General features: G+C 52.8%; 1 protein-coding gene across 3 annotated transcripts in view; it reads right to left on the reverse strand.

Annotated features, from left to right (window-relative positions):
- The window catches only part of CCDC9B (coiled-coil domain containing 9B), a 36,306-nt gene that overhangs the window by 3,136 nt on the left and 12,845 nt on the right, over positions 1 to 20,325 (reverse strand). For all 3 annotated transcript variants that reach the window (XM_069857183.1, XM_069857182.1, XM_069857181.1), the window contains 8 exons: positions 19,164 to 19,313; positions 11,722 to 11,796; positions 8,558 to 8,742; positions 7,174 to 7,235; positions 6,623 to 6,676; positions 5,677 to 5,782; positions 4,347 to 4,404; positions 2,769 to 3,592 (listed from right to left, as the gene is read on the reverse strand). In XM_069857183.1, coding sequence (XP_069713284.1) covers positions 2,801 to 3,592; positions 4,347 to 4,404; positions 5,677 to 5,782; positions 6,623 to 6,676; positions 7,174 to 7,235; positions 8,558 to 8,742; positions 11,722 to 11,796; positions 19,164 to 19,313 — 1,482 coding nt within the window. In that variant the 3' untranslated portion in view covers positions 2,769 to 2,800. The remainder of the gene's footprint in view (positions 1 to 2,768; positions 3,593 to 4,346; positions 4,405 to 5,676; positions 5,783 to 6,622; positions 6,677 to 7,173; positions 7,236 to 8,557; positions 8,743 to 11,721; positions 11,797 to 19,163; positions 19,314 to 20,325) is intronic.

Genomic DNA, 20,325 nt, shown 5'->3' on the forward strand with positions numbered 1-20,325 from the left:
TCTTTCCATATTACCCTTTCCATACAGACACCTCCTTTCTGTGCACAAGTGCATCTGCACAGTCGAGGCACCGGTGGCTCTGAAGTCATTAGTTCACTTAGTAATTAGACAGTGATTACCGTTTCCCTTGTCTCACACTGTATCCTCTTCCTCACGCGTAACTGGAGGCTGGGAAGAGACTTAGTGAGCCCCTTACCAAGCGTTGTGAGCGAGGGCTGAGGAGGGCGATGAGGCTGCGTGTGGCCTTGGACTCTGCCTGCGGCAGCACCAAATCTCCGCGTGTCACCGCAGGAGCAGATCAGCACTGGTCGCTGGGGGTATCACAGAGGCTCCATATGTGCTCAGGGCTCCAGGTGGGGTCTCACAAGAGCAAAGCATCATCCTGCAGGTCACACTGCATCCAAAACAACCACTCCCTAGACACCCCTGGAGTCCTTCTCTGTGTTCCTTCAATCCCAGTTGGAACGGGTCCAGCAGAGACTACAAAGATGATGCAAGGGCTGGAGCATCTCTGCTGTGAGGCCAGGCGGAGAGAGTTGGGGTTGTCCAGCCTGGAGAAGAGAAGGCTGCAGGGAGACCTTAGAGCAGCTTTCTTCCTTCTATCCAGTCTAAGTCGCCCCTCCCTTAGTTTAAATCCATTACTCCTTGTCCTGTCACAACAGGCCTTGCTAAAAAGCGTGTCCCCAGGTTTCCTCTGGGAATTGGAGCCCCGGGAGCTCACCCTGCCAGTCCTAGGCCAACTTCCAAGAGGGAACAGAGGCGATTCTCTCAGCTCTTGAGCCTCGAGGAAGCTGCTCTGTCCCTCGGTTGCCCCGTAACGCCGTCGGGCAGCGTGGGTCTCTGTTCCGCTGCCTGCACCAACCTTCAGCGCTGGTTCCTTCAGCGCCGAGCGCCTGCGACCCCTCCGCACACGGGCCCTGCCAGCCCCGCTCCCGCTTACGTCAGCCCAGAGCAGCGAGGTCAGATCCCTGGAGCTGCTCTGGAAATCCACCCCCAGCTGCATTTTCTCTAAAGATCTTACGATTAATTTTCTCAAGAGAATTCAGGGAAAAAGCTGCTGCGGTTTCCGTAGATCGTTTACTTCTCCGGGACTCGTTGGACGCTCTCCAGGGATTCCAGTCCTGCACTTCGGGTAAATATTTATCCCTTGTTATTTGAAGCAAAGGATGAAAGCCCCACCACGCTGTCTGCACAGCGTCTCCCGCTGGTTTGAAGGTGCTGGAGATTTTTAGGGCCATAAATAGACGTGAGCGGTGGCAGCCGTGAAAGCCACGCGGTGGCTGCTGGCAGCACGGAGCTGTGGCTCCCCAGGAACGGGGGAGCGGAACCTGCACATCAGTGTCTGGGGGACACGGGCACCCACAGAGCCCCAGAGCAGGGAGGGCGGGGAGTGCACTGTCCCCACCAATGACCACTGCCTGCTGCTCAGACACCAGCCTGGAGAAGAGAAGGCTGCAGGGAAATCTTAGAGCAGCTTCCAGGGCTGAAAGGGGCTCCAGGAAAGCTGGGGAGGGGCTTTTTACAAGAACCTGTGGTGATAGGATGACAGGGAACAGCTTTAAATTAGAAGGGGAAAGATTTAGATCAGACATTGGGAAGAAACTATTCACTGTGAGGGTGGGGAGGCCCTGGCCCAGGTTGCCCAGAGCAGGGGTGGCTGCCCCATCCCTGGAGGGGTTCAAGGCCGGGTTGGATGGGGCTTGGAGCCCCTGATCCAGTGGGAGATGTTCCCATCCTGAACCGTATTGCACAGACACAAGACCTTTTTGCTCCGACACGATGACAACTTAACCAACTAGAGCCAAATGAGCTTTTGCTGTGTTTGTGGTCATTACTGTTTTGTTGCTGCTAGCCCTGCTGCCAGGCTACGCGGATGAACGGTTGTGGCTGTGCTGAGCCAGCACTGGAGAAATCCAGGGCTCGCGGGGGCTGTGTCTGCCAAGGGCTGCTCCTGACAAACTGGACACAGCGAGCTGACAGTTGAAGGCAGGTCCCTCCGCCTTCCTCTCGGCTCTTCCGCCCACGACAAATAAATCAGGGCAGCATTTATTCTGTCTGCAAATGATCTTGCTTGAAAAGCCGGCCCCGATAGCAGCGTCACTGGTGCAGAGGGAGAGGTCAGATGGCTTCATGGTGACTTCATGATACAGCTTGAGTAAAATCTGGAGCTTTGCTCCATAACCAGACCTTGGTTTGTGGGCCTTTTCCACTGGAACCACCTTACACTTTGCATTCTCCCTGGCACATTAGCACTACCACATCACAATTCAGACAGCTCTCTCAGATCTCGTAGTGGGAAGAGAATCCCACGTGCAGTCACGCGTCTCCAAGCTGCTGTCCACAAGGTGGGACTCTACAGCTTTGCAAGTGTCAGGAAAGGGCCCATGCTGACCTCAAGCTATTCTGGTTGTGTTTATTTCTACCTAGAGAGGTAGAAATAAATGCATCCTGCCATCCTTTCTGAGGTTATTCCTCCCCAGGAACCATTTCAGTTTGGGCCCTAACGATTCCACACCACCAACCAGACTGAGTACTCTGGTTTTCTGTCCGATTTTCCCATCTGACTTTCCATGGGTCCCCATCCACCCTAGGGCAGGGTATATGATGCACAGAGTTAGATCACCCGAGGGATCCAAATCACTGTTAATTAACACTTTTGGGCAGTTATCTGCTACGATGCCACAGAAAATGGAGTTGTGGCTCCATACTATGGCCGAGAGCGTTAAGGGACAACAAACACACCATGGGGAGCAAGATAAGGAACTCACCTTCTCTCTCAGGCAAGCCAGTACCATCTTTGCTAGTTGAGAGCATCCCCACTGTCCTTGCAATCCTCAGGGCGGTCCCCTTCCCTGGGCTGTGATTTTCCCGTGTCCTGCTCAGACACCACAGTCTTGTCACAGCTGGCTTTCCCTGGGGGCGAAGGCTCTCCTCCGTGTTTGGCGCCTCCAGCATCTTCACTTCCTTTCAGTGCAACTGTTGGACCTTCAAGGGCCGTGTCGTGGGTCGCTTCCTCCCCTCTCTTGCTCACCAGCTCTCCTTCACCTGCATCCAGGCCGTCTCCTGCTGCTGTGTCAAGCTTTCCTCCGCGGCCGTTGGACGAGATCTCAGTGGATTCCTGCTCTGAAGTAGCGTTTTTCTCTAAGTCAGCCGCATCTGCATTTGCTCCCATGGGCAATGACAAGGTCTCCTCACTACTGGTGGCTTGTGCAATGCTTGGAAGACTGCTTGGCGCAGCGGTGCTGTTAGTGCTCTCCTCCCGAGAGATGCCAGCTCTCTCCTCATGAGAGATGCCACCAGTGCCAGGCTTCCCATTGGCATCTTCCCCAGCGCTTCCTGAACTCGGCTTGGGCGCTGGCTCCGAGTCCCCTGTGCCACCCACAGACACCTCCGTGCTGAAGCCTTTCGCTCCTCTCTGCTCCTCCTTCTGGCCATTCTGGGCAGACTGGACCTTTCCACTTTGAAGCCTTTGTGATGAGGATGCCCCGTGATCCTGGGGACTCGGCTGTTTCACCTTCTCCAGCTCAGCTGTGCAGTTCTCTTCCAGCCCTTCCTCACCTCTGCTCTTCCGCTTGTCCGTACCAAGGCTCCTCTGAGAAAAGAGGGAGATATTTAGTTCAACTTATTAAAATATTAGGATATAACCTCATCTGTGATTGTTCCCAAAACTCAAGGGAAAGTTCGCAGTGGCCACTAAAGGCAGTAGGTGGAGGACAACAAAGCCGGGGAAGGGTTTAGAGCACAAGCCTCATGAGAAGCGGCTGAGGGACCTGGAGGTGTTTAGCCTGGAGAAAAGGAGACTGAGAGGAGACCTCATCACTGTCTGCAACTGCCTGAAAGGAGGTTGTGGTGAGGTGGGTGCTGGGCTCTTCTCCCTCATAGCCAGTGACAGGACAAGGAGAAACAGCCTCAAAATGCACCAAGGAATCTAGGTTGGACATTAGGAGGAATTTCTTTACCAAAAGGGTTTTCAGGCAGTGGCAGAGGCTGCCCAGGGCGGTGGTTGGGTCACCATCCCTGGAGATGTTTAAAAGACAAATAGATGTTGTACTTGGGGACACGGTGTGGGGGTGGACTTAGCAGGTTTGGATCGATGGTTGGACTCAGTGATCTTAAAGGTCTTTTCCAACTGAAACCATTCTGTGATTCTGAGAAGTGAAGCATTCAGGGGCCAGAATAAGTGGGGTTCTGCTGGTAGAGGGTTAGTGCAAGAAGAAGTGCTAACGGAGGGGATATTTAACCCAACACAGTGTTCTCCTGACTCTGCACTGGTGCAGAAGCTCCAGCTTCCCCAACAGAGCGTGTACTGAGAAAACCCAGCGGCCAGCCTTGACCAATGAACTCACAGGGCCATCAGGGTCATCCTTCAGAAACAACGTGTCCTCGCCTTCTCTTGCATCCCATCTGTCAAGAGAAAACATTCAGGATTTAGCTCTTCAGGTTCTCATACGGCAAAGCTGCTCTCCCTGACCAGGGAACAAGAGGTGAAGGTGGCAGAGACACAACTGGTCTAGTTCCTTTCGGCACCTCCAAAGCCCTCAGCCCATCCAGAGACAATCGTCTGAGACCAATAAATCTTAAGAGACTGGTTGTTATAATTCTAAATGTAATGAAAACCCAAATTCCACTTCCAGAACAGACATTCACTGTTAGATTAACAAGATCCAGTGGTTGCTTAGGCTGATGTCTGCCACAGACTTGTCCTGCCTGCCTGGCAGTGCCCGAGTGTCTCGCATCTCCACAATGGGAGAGGATAAAATCACGTTGAAGTAGCCTGGGAGACGGGAGTGCAGACACACGCAAGCAGCCTGGAGGAATGGCTGTGAGAATCAGACTGAAAGCCCAGTGAGCATGGACTCTCTTCCCCTCTCAGCATCACCAGCAGATGCCCAGGGCAGAGCTTGGATAGAGGGCAAACGCGTTTACCACCTCCCCAGGACTCTGCCCAGCTCCGGGATTTCCTGTGGCCGAGATGGTATCCCCGTGTGGAGTCAAACTTAGCAGTCAGTCTCCTCCCAGAACATATGCAAGAGCATTTTGACCTCGTAATAAACTCGCAGCAGCTTCAACATCCCATGCCAAAGAGGCCACAGCTTAAGCCAGACGACAAAGTGCTTTCCTTTGCTGGTTTGAATTTGGTAAGGTGAATATAAATCTGAATTTGCCCAAGCAGTGCTCGCGCTGTGTAACTCGCCTTCTCCTCTGGGTGCCTGGTGTGTTTGTATAACACACACACAAAAAAAATATCATTTTATATATACACAGATATAGAACACACACGTGCTTCTCCTTGCACTATGTGCTTAGAACACAAAATGAGCAAACGTGTGAGATTTAATTCTCTAGACAAACTCTGCTGGGCTTATTGGCTTCTTCATTTGGCCAATTTGGGCCAAGACACAAAGAAATCAAACACACATTGAGGTGACTGCAGAGTCAGGCATTTCCAAAAGCAAATGTGTTACAGTGACCCCATGTGCCCTCGTGAAATTGCCATCACCGGCACCACCGCGCAGTCACATTAAGCCGCTTCACGCTCTTGTCGCTTAGCAAAGTCCTTAGGGCAGGAGCAAACTGCATTTGCAAACACCAGGAGACTCTTTCACCATTCTGTGATTCTACGGCTGAGGTCTGGCCGTGCCTCTCCCAAACACCAGTTGGCAGCCAGGCTCCTACCTTCTGGCTCTGCCGGTCAGTCTGTCCTTTCCCTTCGCTCGGCTGCTCACAGCGGGTACGGCCTTCGAACCAGGGTCGCTCACGTTCACTCCATGCTGTCCTCCACCTAGAATACAGGGTGGAAATGCCATACGAGAGCACATGGATGGAAACCAAAGGGACCAACGTCCTCGTATCCCTGGAAAGGACCTCTGGAGGGAAAAGCCTCTGAAGCTGTGTGCATATTGTACATGTATCATGGAATGGTTTGGGTCGGAAAGGATCTCACAGCCCATCCAGTCCCACCCCCTGCCATGGGCAGGGACACCTCCCACTGGATCAGGGGCTCCAAGCCCCATCCAACCTGGCCTTGAACCCCTCCAGGGATGGGGCAGCCACCCCTGCTCTGGGCAGCCTGGGCCAGGGCCTCCTCGCTCTCACAGCAAAATATTTCTCCCTAAGATCTCATCTCAATCTCCCCTCTTGCAGCTCCAAAACCTTCCCTTCGTCCTGTCCCTGCCCTCCCTGATCCAGAGCCCCTCCCCAGCTTTTCTGGAGCCCCTTTTAAGTGCTGGAAGCTGCTCTAAGGTCTCCCTGCAGCCTTCTCTTCTCCAGGCTCAACAACCCCAACTCTCTCAGCCTGGCCTCGTACGGGAGGTGCTCCAGCCCTTGGATCATCTCCATGGCCCTTATTTTCTGAAGTAGTAAATACAAACCAAGATTTATGGGTGTTTCTTCTGTATTTTTTAGTCCAAATTCCAGTTTAACTTTAAATCTTATTCTTTGGACACTGTCTCCCTTGGAAGACTCATTCTCCTTGTCCCTTGCCCCACAGCACAGACTGTGCTGCCCTGCTGCAAGTGTCCCCAAACCCACCAGAGAGCCTGGGGAGACCTCTCTCCATTAGGACACATCAGGTGCTGACACTTATAGGGGTGACACAAGCGAGTCCTGGGGTTTTACTCACCTCTCCCATCGGGAGGAAAGGGCCTGTGCTGGAACTTCCTTGCGTTTCTTCCCCCTGGAAGGACAAAGCAAAGCGTGGGCAGAGTGAGGGAGGTTCTGCGAGGGCCACACAGCACACAGCCTTATGTTCAAACAGGGTGTCGCAAGGGAAAGCTTTGTTCTGCCCATCCATCTCCTGAGAAACAGGAGTCGCAAGGGACTCATGCTAGTAAAGAAGCCAGCACGCGCCCCAGGGATGATGTGCTCTGGAATAGGATTGCCTCTCAAACCACTGTTCGAGAAAGGAGGCAGGGCTGAGCCTCCACATTGCATCGTACAAGGTTACGGAAGCCACTGCTCTCCCTGGGAAGGTAAAAAGCACCCAGACGCTCAAATCCCATCCCCTGAGCAGTCTGCAAAGCAGAGAGGGCTGTGACCCCAACGCTGCGCTCAGAGGCATTTGCCCAGGGAAGCGGAGCTTCACAGCGACCGCCACGAGAGCTGCTGTGGCGCTGGGATTCGCACGATCGGCATCGCTAGCGTCAGGACAGAGTCTGGGTGTCCCTTGCCAACCTTTCTTATTGCTGGGATTATCCAAGGCTGGCTCCCCATCCTTAACAAAGTCCTCTTCAAACCTGCAGGTTAAAAACAGGCATCGTCAGACCTGACCATTCTCCTCCAGCGTGCGAAAGCTTGGGCAGGAGACCTCGAGGCAGCGCAGGCTCCAGCCCTTGGCCCTTCTGCACCTGGCAGACCCTGCAGGTTTATCAGCAGGAGCTGAAACCGCATGCACCAACCAGGAGAAACGAGGCTGTGAGGCAATTCTACCCCAAAGGAGAACCTCTAAAACCTTTACAGCAGAACCCAGATGTGTATGTTTAACTCTATGAGCAACCAGAGAGCCTATAGATGCCTGTAGTGTTAGTTGAACGCAGCTTCCCATCCTTCTAAACATGATCTGAGGTAGCTTCAGGACTCGTAATCTCAGATCTAACTCTTTCGGTTGGCTTCTAACTCTGCTTGTTTTGTGTTATGGTTTTTCTCTTTAAAACTGATATAGGAGAAGAGCCGCACTCAAAGCTGTCTTGCAAGCAACACCCAGCACCCATGTAAGTCAATTCATAGAATGGTTTGGGTTGGAAGGGACCTTAAAGATCATTCACCTCTTATTATTGGGCTCTCAGTAGCTGAAAATCTGTGTATTTGGTCCCATTCCTCAGCTGAAAGATTGTCCCCTCTATCTGCCCTGTACAAACTCCCATCAGCGAGCCTGTGGAGCATTCCCCATCTCCACACCCTGTCAAAACCTCCTCCTGCTGAGGTTCCACACCACCCCCCAAAGCTCCCCAGCCAGTGTGACCCCGCTGAACGAGCACAGCGAGAGGGACAGCATCAGACCCCGTTAAGAGCTCCCCCACATCACAAGGGCTCCCTTTGAAGTGATCCCTTCGCGCTGCAGTGCCCCGACAGGCTCGGTTTACGAGGTGTGGAGGATTTGGGCACGCTGGCCTGTTCCGTGACTGAAAATGAGACAGAAGCAGGGCTGGGAGAAAACCTGCGGACAAGCAACGTGAGTTTGTCCATTCCTGCTTCAGAGGAGGACCCATAACCTCCTGCCATTGGATTTGTCCACATGGACATGGAGAAGACCCTCCAGATGTAGACTGAGCTGTGATTCACGCTCCTCTCCATCCCACAGTCCAAGTCATTGTGGGACCAAAGGCAGGGAAGCTTTGTCAGCAAACAATGCCTCCTGTCCTCACATCAGAAAGAAGATATGAGAACCACTCTGACATCTGGCCTAACAGACAGACATGACCAGGAAGAGGAAGAGACACCACGCGGATTTGGCCAGGGAGAGGCACGTCATGGCATGGGATTTGATCGGCACAAGATCTCATCACAGCTTTGGTCGGCCTGCTGCAGGCAAACCACCCCAGGACCATGGAGAACCTACATGTGCTCTGACTTCTCCACATCCCAAGCCCGTCGCCACTCGCCCTTCGCGTTCTTGTGACGTGCCAGTCGTTCCAGGTCAATCTGATCTCGCTCCCTCTTCCAGCGGATGTACTCCGAGCGTTCCCGGCCAGTCATGGGGAAACTCAGGTCTCCAGGGATCTTTGGGAATGACTTCCCACCATCCTAGCAGAGGAAAAAGAGCTTCTTGTTAATAAAAGCATCTGAAATGTCTGTATTCAGTGTGCTTTGTTCCATCACCACTAGAAATGCCCAGTAACATTTGAAAACCTTCCTTAAGAGGACAAGCTGAGAGAGTCAGGGATGTTCAGGCTGGAGAAGAGAAGGCTTCAGGGAGATCTTAGAGCAGCTTCCAGGACTGAAAGGAGCTCCAGGAAAGCTGGGGAGGGGCTCTGGATCAGGGAGCGCAGGGACAGGACGAGGGGAATGGTTTGGAGCTGCAAGAGGGGAGATAGAGATGAGATCTTAGGCAGAAATATTTTGCTGTGAGGGTGGGGAGGCCCTGGAGGGGATCAAGGGCAGGTTGGATGGGGCTTGGAGCCCCTGATCCAGCGGGACACGTCCCTGCCCATGGCAGGGGTGGAACTGGGTGGGCTTTGAGGTTCCTTTTGAACCAAGCCATTCTGTGATTCTATGAAAACAACTTGGAGCAAGGCCAGCCTCTCCCTGTAAAGTGATGCACACAGAGAAGGGCTTTGCTTCACTGGCTGGTGATTTTACAGAAATGGAAACTGAGGCAGAAAGAATCATAGATTTGTTTGGTTGGAAAAGACCTTTGAGATCATCCAGCCCAATGGTCCCTGTCCAGTACTAAACCAGATCCCTGAGCACCTCATCTGCCTGTCTTTTAAATCCCTCCAGGGGTTTTAAATCCCTCCACTCCTGCCCCGGGGAGAAGTTCCATGTCTTGCTCAGAGTCACATCATAAATCCACAGTCAAACAAGAACAAGCAGCCGTTCCCTCCCAGGGATATTCATTAGTGCTAATTGGTGCCAACCTCTTTCTGAGGAGCTGTTCCACTTCAGCCACGCTATGTGAATAACGTCACATTTCCAAGGATCAAAATCGCTTCCAGGGTTTCTTTGGTCCCTGCAGCCATCTCCAACCCCCTGATCTGTGGGGCAGCTGCCACGAGCTGTAGTTTCTCATTCCAGATATTCAGTACCTGATTACAAACTTTCTCAGCACACCCTGTAGTTCCGTGTGCCCATGGCCACAGAATTGATTCACCCCACGGGTACTCGCAGTCACTTAAACCACAGGCATGAATCAGGCAGTGGCTTTCACTTGCTGTGTTCCTGCTCACCTGGAGGCTTTAAAAACCAAATGTTCTCCGTCTCTCCTGGAAGAGGCACCTTGCCAAGGTTCACTTATGGCATGTAGGAGTTCTGGGGCCCTTGCAGCATCTCCCAACAGAGGGTGAGAGGCTGGACTTCCACAGAAGATGCACTGGGCTCAGAAATGAAGACTTCAGGACACAAAGTTGTGCCTTTGAAATCCTTCCCACTGACAGGATTGCGGAGGAATGTGGTCTTTCCTTCACACCGACAGAGTCAAGAAGGCAAATAACCTTCACTGACCACCAGGCACCCAGAGAAGCCTAGTGAACATGGTCCTGTGAGTGCCAGGAGCAGCGTCTCTGGAGAGAAGGGGCTCCTTGCCTTCACTGCTTTCAGCCTCTCAGTTTATTGCTCCTCCTCATGGCAGACTCATTATGGGCTGCCACTGCTCAAAGATTTACAGCTCTGAAGCGTCTCTTCCTCAAGCTGAAGGAGCACGGGGAGAGGGGGAGGTGGGAATCCCTGCTGTCGGCTTAATGGAGGTGGTGGAAGCAGGAGCCACCTGGCCATGTGCGTGCGTGGTGTTAAGCATAGCGAATGCCTTAGTGCAGCGCCCTGGAGTGCTAATTACCAGCAGATAATTGACCCCTTTGTAGAGATGACCTTCCGTGCCACCACCCTCACCCCTTCCCCACATGGGAATTAACTCCTCAGCGCTGCGTTACCGTTAAAAGCAGAGCAGCGGGAAGGAGCGATGAAAAGCTGTTGCCAAGGAGACCCACCTGCGTGGGCCAGAGATGGGGTGGCACAAATCGCTCCTCCGTCTGTGAGCCGGCAGGCAGGAGCTGGGGCCTGGAACCACAGCCCCAAGAAGGCAGAGAAACGAGGTCTGCAGAAAAGCAAGACACGCTAGGGCAAAGCGAGGGCAAGCACCAAGCCCTGGGTTGAGATACGGGCTTGGAAACACTCCCCACAGCCTCCAGCCCCACGGCACAGCAGGTCCTGCCCTGCCAGACCCAGAGGAGCAGCATGTGAGAGCAAGAGCTGCATGCGAGAGCAGGGCTGGCAGATAAAGGGAAGTGCTAGTACCTTGACCTCAGCGAAGGAGAAGCCAAAAGCACAGGAAAGGCTGAGGCGGTGCTCCCTCCGGGGTGGCTGTGGGGCCAGGGTCTCCCCTCAGCTACAGCATCGCTAGCAATCGCTCTGCGCTCTTTTGCTTGTGGGTCTCAGCTGGATTTAATGATTAAGAGCCCATCTGTGCCCTCTTAATGAATCACACTGAGGTGGGGCTATTAAATTTGTGTTGTTAATTAAGAGCATCTGCAGGCTCGGGGGAGCCGGCATGTCCTCCAGGGTTTGCATTAACCAGTCAGTGGGAAGGCCTGGGCTTTAATTTACCTCCATCCTACTCTGCTTTTGCTGCAGCTGACGCGGCCTGAGCCTTCCTCTCTACAAGCAAATGTTTTTAGGAGAGAAACCAGCAAGGCTGGTGAGCACGTTACCCTTTGTAACATCCCTGCTGCTGTGCGAGGGACGCGAACAGCCCTCACACAGAGTGAATCAGAGAATCGTTTGGTTGGAAAAGAACTTCGAGATCATTGAGTCCAACTGTACCTGTTCACTCCTAAACTATGTCCCTGAGCACCTCATCCGTCCATCTAATAAATCCCTCCAGGGATGGTGAAGGGCAGGTCCCATCACTCCTTTCCAGTGCAGCTTTGCCTCAGGTGTGTTGGCTTTATGAGAGGGATGGACAGCAGGGACCACATCAGAGCTTGCTGAGCTTCCCTGAGGATTTGGGCTCTGGGAGGCACATCCTGCTGGTTTACTCTTCCAAGACAGGGGAAACAGAGCCCCACTCACCTTCCGGCCGTGCACGCTTTCTGGGCCTCTGTCGCTGTCTGATCTCCTCTTCTCTGCTGTTCTCCTCTCCTCCGCCTGCAAGGGCATGGACATGGGAATTATTTCAAGGATTAAGCAAGGACTCCTGGCAGGGGAGTGTAAGAACTGCCCAGAAAAGGTTGGCAAAAGAGGAAAGATTGGTTTCTGTGGCCCTGACATGGAAAAAAAAGAAGTCAGAAAGTAAGAGATATAGGACACAAGCAAGAAAAAGGGGTGTATTCCATAGGTTCCTCCTCCTCCCAAGCAGGAGGTGGAGAGATTTCCTGCGTGATCCCATTCCTTTCCAAGGCAGATGAAGTTTCAGGTACCTTTTCAGATATGTGGGGAAGACCCAGCTTGTGATTCAACCGTACAAGAGCTCGGAGCCCACCTGGGATGCAGTAAAAGCCATTGCGGTGAAGCTGGGAGTGATTTTTGTCCCTGTCAAACAGGGGCAGATTTAGACTAGGCATAAGGAGGAACTTCTTCACTATGAGATTGGTGGGAACTGGCCCAGGTTGCCCAGGGAGGCTGTTGCTGCCCCATCCCTGGAAGTTTTCAAGGCCCTTTCACAGAAAGGGTGATTGGTCCCTGTCCGAGGCTGCCCAGGGAGGGGGTTGAGTCCCCTTCCCTGGAGGGGTTTAAGGGCTGGGTAGACACAGCGCTGAGGGACATGGGTTAGTGATTGATGGGGATGGTTGGACTCGATGATCCAGTGGGTCCTTTCCAACCTCGTGATTCTCTGGGTATCTGACCACACAATCCTTCTCGGCCACCTGGGCCACTGCTGGCTCCTGTTCAGCTGCTGTCAACCAGCACCCCCAGGTCCTTCTCTGCCAGGCAGCTTTCCCTGTTCATCACAGCCTCCTCCCCTATCTCATAACCCTACAGGGCAGCCCCAGGGCCACAAACACGAGCGAGAGGCCCTGGAGTGCCCAAGGGAGCCCGGACATTCCCAAATTCCCCTCCCTGCGGATTGGGGGCTGGAGCGTGTGTGTGGGGCTGAGATTATCGCGCTGCCATTTCGCATCGCCAAGCAAAACCACAGCACAAAGCAAAAAGCCGCAGCACAAACCGCCAGGTCAGCCCTTTGAGAAAGTGTCAGTGCCGGGAGGCTCGGACCAGGCTGGGAACGGGGATTTTATCCTGGTCATTTCCCAGTGCTGGGTTTAGCTCAGCATGATGGGGATGGGGTGAGAAACTCAGGATGCCAGTTGGAAAACCTGCTGGCTCTGCCAAGACTGCAAAGCGACTCATCCCCTGCAGCCTATTCCTTCGTTCCCAGTGGAACACATGGATCCCTCAAACGCTGCCTCCTAGGGAGCTGGGGGCAGCGTTTGAGGGATCCATGTGTGCTAAATGTGAGGAGGTGGGAAGCGACCACGGAGCCAGCATCACGGACAGAGCACTCCAGGCATGACGGCTTCACTGGTCCAACTGGTGTGAAGCTGGTGTGGCTTCAATACAGGTGGAAGCTTGGGTAAACAGATCCTTGGGAGCAATGAGGTGCAGGGATAGGATGATGGGGAACAGTTTTGAGCTGAAAGAGGGGAGTTTGAGGTGAGATCTTGGGGAGAAATGTTTTGCTGTGAGGGTGGGGAGGCCCTGGAACAGATTGCCCAGAGCAGCGGTGGCTGCCCCATCCCTGGAGGTGAAGTATCCAGGGATCTAAAGAGTCTCCAGAGCCCAAATGAAAACCTTGCATTTATAGAGATATTAAAACAGCAAGAAACTGGGTATCTTGCTTATCTGAGGAGGCTGCCTGGGGGCAGGAGGTGCCAAAGGATGCTGATGCTTGAAAGCAGCTGCAAAAGAACCGTTCTAGAAAGAGCAGAAAGGGGCAGCAGCAAAAGGGCTGGAGCCCCTTCCACCCTTGTGGGACACTTTGTGTGGGAGGAGAGACAGGAGAGAAGGAGTCCCGAGTGCCTCGAGAAAGCCAACAGCAGCTCCAAACCGATGGGGAAACTGAGGCAGGGAGCTGCATGGGTGGGTGTGCTTATTGTTCTGTTGGAGTCTGCATATTTCTCATGCAAGCTCATGCAAAGAATGATTCGGTTTAGACCCTGTACAATGCCTGATTGTGTCCCAGAAGACAGGAACCGGAAAGCTGGAGCATCCGCAGAGCTGGAGCACAGAGCCAGGGCTGCATAAGCACAGTGCTCATCTCCAGCCTTGTGCAGCTTAACTGCGGCCCCACCGCTGCCAAGGAGCAGCGAGGAGCGAGCCTGCGCCCAGGGAATGCGCTGGGATGGCCTGGATGTGGCTCATGAGGAGCAGGAGACGCAGCTCCCATGCGGGCAGCACCGGAGAGGCCGCCCCGGTTGGTTCTCCAGCTCCTCGGTGCACGCCACAAACTGCTCTGTCACCGTACAGCTCCTCATCCTCTGCCCCCTCGTGCTCAAAGCCAGCCTGCCTTTTCCCTTAGTCTGCTTCTATTTTTACTCCTCAAAGGGCGCTGTGGAAAACAGAGAGGATCGAAAAAATGTGGTTCTCTTCCACCAGCTGCGCGGCGAGGAGGACAGGGCTGGCTTTGCTTCGCGCTGGCGCAGGAACAGACCTTCGCGTTCTCCGCGCGCTGCCCCAAAGCCGCCGCCGGGCTCTTGGGACACACCCGGGCCACGGGGAAGCAAAACATGTTTTTCTTCTCCTTCCTCCTCCCCGCCCCCAGAACTATGAAATATGACAATGACATTATCTTCTCATAGTTTCACTGTTCCTGCGCAGCGGGGGAAACGACACGAGGAGGGAACAAAAAGCTAGAGGAGGCAGAGCAGATTGTGGTTGTTCAGCCTGTGATTTACGCCAGAATTTCATAGAATCACTGAATCATTTGGTTGGAAAAGATCTTTGAGATCATCAAGTCCCTTTCAACTCAAACCATTCTATGAATTGTGCTGCCTGAAGGGAGCTGAAGACTTTTCAGCTGCCCTTTCTCGCCTACCTCCCTCTCCCACCTGCAATGGAAAGGCAAGTGTTTCTCCTGCCACGAGTTTGGTTTCCCTCCTGAGTTAAACTCATGCGCACGAGTCCCTGAAAGCAGGTTTTGTGTCTCTTGATTACAAACAGGCACTTCTGTTACACCATCCTGGGAAACTCTGTTAATAAAAGGACAATTAAAAAGCCCCAAAGCCCTATCAACTGTCCATTTAAGAGATGATTTGTAACCTGCTAATTAACCATCGTGCTCCACTGGTCCTGGGCTGCTGGCTCGCAGCTCTAATGTATTAATGATTCTGAAACGCTGCCAGAGCGCGGAGTGGCTGTTGAGGAAAACTGGTGCTAAACAGCAGGTGTTAACCCTGACCCTGCTCGCAGGGAGAGCCCTGACGCAGCCTGAGAGCCAGGCAGAGCTGCAAAGAAACGTCCCAGATGTGGCCTCTCTGAGCCAGTGGCAGCCCTGGAGGCTGTAAAGCTTATTCTATGATTCTATGATCAGAGAGCAAGAGGCTCAAGGTAATTCACTCTGCAAGGAGAGAGGATGGTTTGGTCCCAGCCCTCTGTGCTAACAGAGAGTGAATGAGTCTTTCACCGAGTAGAAAAAAACAGGCTTTAAGATGGCACTGAGGCTGTTTCAGAGCAGAAAACACAGGAACAGCATCTTATCTTTCCTCCCTGGCAGCCTGTGCTGCAGCCAAGTGCTGCCGGCTGTGCTTGGTCTGGGATGGACAATGCGGTGCCAGCTGGAAGCACCAAGGGTAGTGAGAATGGGAGCCTTTTTTCCTTTCTCATTGAATTTCAACATGATTAAAAGTAGAGAAAAAAATGTGGGGTAACGAGGATGCCCATCAGATGTTTTAAACATTCTGAAGGGAGAGCGAGGGATGTGATCCTCTCTCCCAGGCACCACTGGGAGGCAGGACACAAATAACCCAGAATGAGCAGGGAACCAGCTGTGACTCGAGGTGAAAATCCCACAGGATGGATCGTGCTGGGACAACAAGGGAGGCTGGAAGCTAACGGGGGTCTCAGCTGAGGTGACAACGCTGATACTCCATCAGGCTTACCCAGCAGCTGATCCATTTGGGGATGAAAATTAAGTTTCTCTTCTGGATTAACAACTCATTAAAGGATGGAAAACAAGAAAAGGGAAGAAAATTCCATTTTCTATGCTAAAAGATTAGCAGGGACGTGCCATGGGAACATGCAGTGCTCAACATGCTCATAAATGGTCTGGAAAAGGAGCGGAAGGGAGAGATGACAGTTTGCTGATGATACTAAATCACCAAAGAATGCAATTTGCCAGGGCAGAGCTGCAAAAGATGTCTTGACAGCAAATGCCCACATCATAAAATGACAGACGAAATTCAATATCAATAACAAAATAACTCACATGGAGGAATATGCCCCTTCTCGTTACACACACAGTAATGGAGCCTGAACAGTGATTAATTCTCAGGAATGAAAGGTTGGTGTTATTGTGACGGGGGCTCTGACAATGTGAGCTCAATTAACTAGAAAGAAAGCAAAGAAAATGCAGAGGTGTTGGGAGGAGAATAGAGAACAAGCCAGAAACATTGTTGTGTCACCAAGTACACCCACAAGAGCCCGCAGCTTGGGTACCACGTGCAGTTCTGGTCCTCTTGTATTAAAATAATGGAGTTAAAATAACAAAGGCACAAAATGAGATCACAGAATCACAGAGTGGGTTGGAAGGGACCTCAAAGCCCATCCAGTCCCACCTCCTGCCGTGGGCAAGGACACCTCCCACTGGACCAGGGGCTCCAAGCCCCATCCAGCCCAGCCCCAAACACTTCAAATGCAGAAGTTCTTCCTCACCAGATGTGTCTAAACAGGGTCATTCTCGTAAGCCTGCAAAAAGGTAGCTGAAAGGAGGTGTGAAACGGGTCAATAAACCCGTTTGTGCTTTGGGAAAGCAAGCAGGGGATGGTCTGTGCACCGCATCCCATGATGCAGCCACAGCAGCTGGAGTTATCAGGTCTGAAGGAAAGGAAAGGATGTGCCTTTCAGCACAGCACCTGACACTGCGGCTGGCGTTGTTGTGGGATAAAGTTCAGATGGACTTAAAATGAGAAACAAGATACGAGAATTCAGGCAAGAAAAACCTGTCCAGGAGAAACATCCTGTTCTTGGTGGAGGAGGAAGCTAACTTGGGGCCAGCAAGAGCAGAAAGGGAGGGGTGACTGCAGCATCCCTGCTCTCCTCCTTCCCTGACACGGTGCTGCCAGTGGCTGCTGCAAATCCGCAGCGTTAGTGCAGTCCCTGCTGCACTCACAGCCCGTTACGCACAGCCCTCGCTGCGCAGCTCCGAGCTGCTCAGCTAGGCCAGGGTGGCTTTGGGCTGCAGAACCCCCGGGCAGGTTTCCCTGCCTACGGCTGGTTCCCTGTTCGCTGCTGGTTCCCTGTTTTCCTGCTGGTTCCCCAGTGGTTCCCCGTTGCCCCGCTGGTTCCCTGTTTACCAGCTCTCCGGAATGACGCAGCACTGAGCCGCTCGGCATCGCTCACGTGCTTATCGACACTGGAGCCGGGAAGCAGAGCTGCGCTCTCGCCCTGCTCTGGGGGGGAAACTGAAGCCCTGGGCTGGCCGGGTTTGTGGATGCTGCGACCCCACCAGCGCTGGTGGGTTCGGTTTCCATTGCCAAAATGAGTTCCTGTATTCAACAATCACCGAGTTCTGCAGGCTGAAGTTATTTAATAGAGAGTTTCTACGTTTCAGTGTTACTGCCTCTGATCTGCTCTCTCCGCTTCATTCTTCCAGCACCTCTTGGAGAAGCGCATCGCTCGGAGGCGCAGTGTGGGAGACAGACTTGCCTGGCTTCAGTTTTCCAAGCGCTATCGCTATCCGTAAAAAGAAGAGCATGTTTGAACCACTAATCCTTAACACAGCACAGGAACAGCTGAAGTGAGAGGTGGGCCAGACCAAATCTCCTCTGCCTCCACCAGCCCAGGCTGGCACGAGGCGTGAGATGCCAACGTGACCTCCAGGCCCATCTGCCTTTGTCCCTGAGCCTGGGAAAGGGCTGGCCCAGTGCGGACAGAGGCAGCAGCTCCTGGGGTGACTGTGAATTCCAACCCTTTAACTCCCTTACAGCCACATCCTTTTGTCACCTGTCAAGGTGCCCACAGACCCAGAGCTGGTTTTTGTCCTGGCTGTTGTGGCTGTTGTCTGAAGCCAGGCACATACAACGGCAATGTGGAGATATCTTCATTAATTCGGGGTGGGACAGGGCCTGATCAGCCTAAGGGGTCTGGTTGCTCCAAGCCCCATCCAACCTGGCCTTCAACACCTCCAGGTGAGGGCTTGGAGCCCCTGGTTCAGTGGGAGGTGTCCCTGCTCATGGCAGGGGTGGGACTGGATGGGCTTTGAGGTCCCTCCCAGCCCAAACCATTCCAGGATTCTATGATTCTAAGGTAAACTCTGGGGAGGAGGAGAAGCAGTGAGCAGATGGTTGGCTGCTGTCCCAGCGAGGGTGCCACACAGGTCTCCCAGAGTTCCTGGGTGTGTTTGGCAGCCTTCCTAAGTGTTGTTTTCCTTCAAGTCCTTGCTCTTTGCTGAGCCTGTTTGCTGCAGGCATTTTTACTTATCTGTGCAAACTCTCCAATAGGAAAACACCACATGCCTCCGTGTATGTAAAGAGGAAGGTATTTGTGAAGAAGTATTTGAAATATGTTTCAAAGATTAATGAGGTTCAACCACTTCACCCTGTAGGATGTGGGCAGGCACAGCAGGACTTGGAGTTAGGAACTGATATTGCCCAGTACTGTTAACTTTCAAGCCACACAGTGAGCCCAGAGCACAGCACTCCTGACTCGATCTGCTGTACGGCCCCAAAGGGGAGTTGGTAGGAGGCAGGAGGCGAGATTCCTGCTCCCTGTCTGGCTGTGCTTTGATCGATCTGCCCAAAACAGCATCTGATATTCCTTAGAGATCTATGTGTTTAAGAGCCTGCTAGCTCCAGAGCAGAGAGGAGAAAGGATTGCAGCCTTTCCTCTCTCACAACGATGGAAGCCAGAAAGCTTTATCATAGAATCACAGAATGGTTTGGGTTGGAAAGGACCTCAAAGCCCATGCAGTTCCACCTCCTGCCATGAAGAATTTCTTCCTAATATCCAATCTTCCCCCTTCCAATTTAGAGCCATTCTGCCTCATCCTATCTCTCCAGGCCCTTGTAAAAATCCCCTCCCCAGCTTTCCTGGAGCCCCTTCCAGTACTGGAAGCTGCTCTAAGGTCTCCCTGCAGCCTTCTCTTCTCCAGGCTCAACAACCCCAACTCTCTCAGCCTGGCCTCGGATGAGAGGTGCTCCAGCCCTCTGCTATGGCAGGAAACTCCCCACAATTAATTCATAGTCCCTCCCAGTGTCCCTTGCTGAGCTGCCTCCTCAGCTGTCTCCATGGCCCTTCTCATGCTGGTGGAACCCACAAACGCCGCGGGTATGCTGAAGCCCAGCCATTCGCAAAGCACTCACCTTTTCCTTGTTATCCATGGTGATGGCAATCTGCATCCTCCTTCCCCTGCGAAAAGCCACCAAATGGTCTGTCTCCTCCTCGCTCAGGTCTGGAGCTCTGCCCAGGCCGGGGAAGCTCTCGGGGCGTTTCTCACTGACGATCCGCTTGCCCTGGGAAGGAAGGGATGAGTTAAGCACAGCTCCACCAGCCCTGGGCAGAGCCCTTCCTAGAAGCGCAGCCGTCCCCAGACTGCGAAGGATTTGGGTCTGGCAAGGCAGAAACAGGAGCCAGAGCGTCGCTCATCTTGGCTTGCAAAGCTGCCACCCTACTTTAAGGGATGTGTAACGTTGTACAAGCTTGTTTAACTCAGGTAGGGTGGGATTTACCCCGTTCAGATGCAGTGCAGCGTGGCCACCGATTGATGGTTTTATTTACACAGACAAGCCACCCTGCATTTCTTTGAACCAGCCCTGAAGTGTTCTCTCACCAAATAACATCTCCCAGTAACATGTGAGGTTACAATGGAGCAGAAGCCAAGAGGGTGGAAGAGAAGGGCAGCGGTGGCGTCTCTAGCCTTGCCCACAAAGCTGTCCCTACCCTGTATTAACGCTTGACACTCTATCGCTGGCACAGCCGCTGTGCGTTCAGGTTTCTGGAAGGATTTGCTCAGCAGCAGAATGGTTTCAGAAACTGATAAATAAACTCTTTGGACAAGGGCAGTTCACGCCTTTCAGATAGCACTTCCAGCTGTCTGTACCAGCTCAAGACTTCACTGCATGGACCTACATCTGGTTCTTATTCCAATAATGATCTTTGTTGCTGGCTGAGCTCCTGCCAGTGCCCTCAGCCATCACTTCCACAGAACGAGTACATCTTTTGTATAAAACCACATACTTTTTCTCTTTTAAAAGTATCTTCTTTCAGTTCCATCCTGTGCCTTTTTATTTTTGCCTTACTTGGAAATGAGATCCTTAATAAGCCCTCTCCATCTTTATCTCTGATCTCTTCATCTATGCAATCCTCCGCTCCACATTGCCGGGGATGAACAAACCTCCGAAGCTTCCCTCTCTAAAGGTTTTACCCTTGGATTTCCACACATACTGGGGTCTTGATTTCAAAGGAGCCCAAAATCTCCAAGGAAACTTTGGTGAAATTTGGGAAACTCTGTGTTGCTACAGAGTT

The sequence above is a fragment of the Phaenicophaeus curvirostris genome, chromosome 5, assembly GCF_032191515.1.
Source record: "Phaenicophaeus curvirostris isolate KB17595 chromosome 5, BPBGC_Pcur_1.0, whole genome shotgun sequence".
Lineage (NCBI taxonomy): Eukaryota > Metazoa > Chordata > Aves > Cuculiformes > Cuculidae > Phaenicophaeus > Phaenicophaeus curvirostris.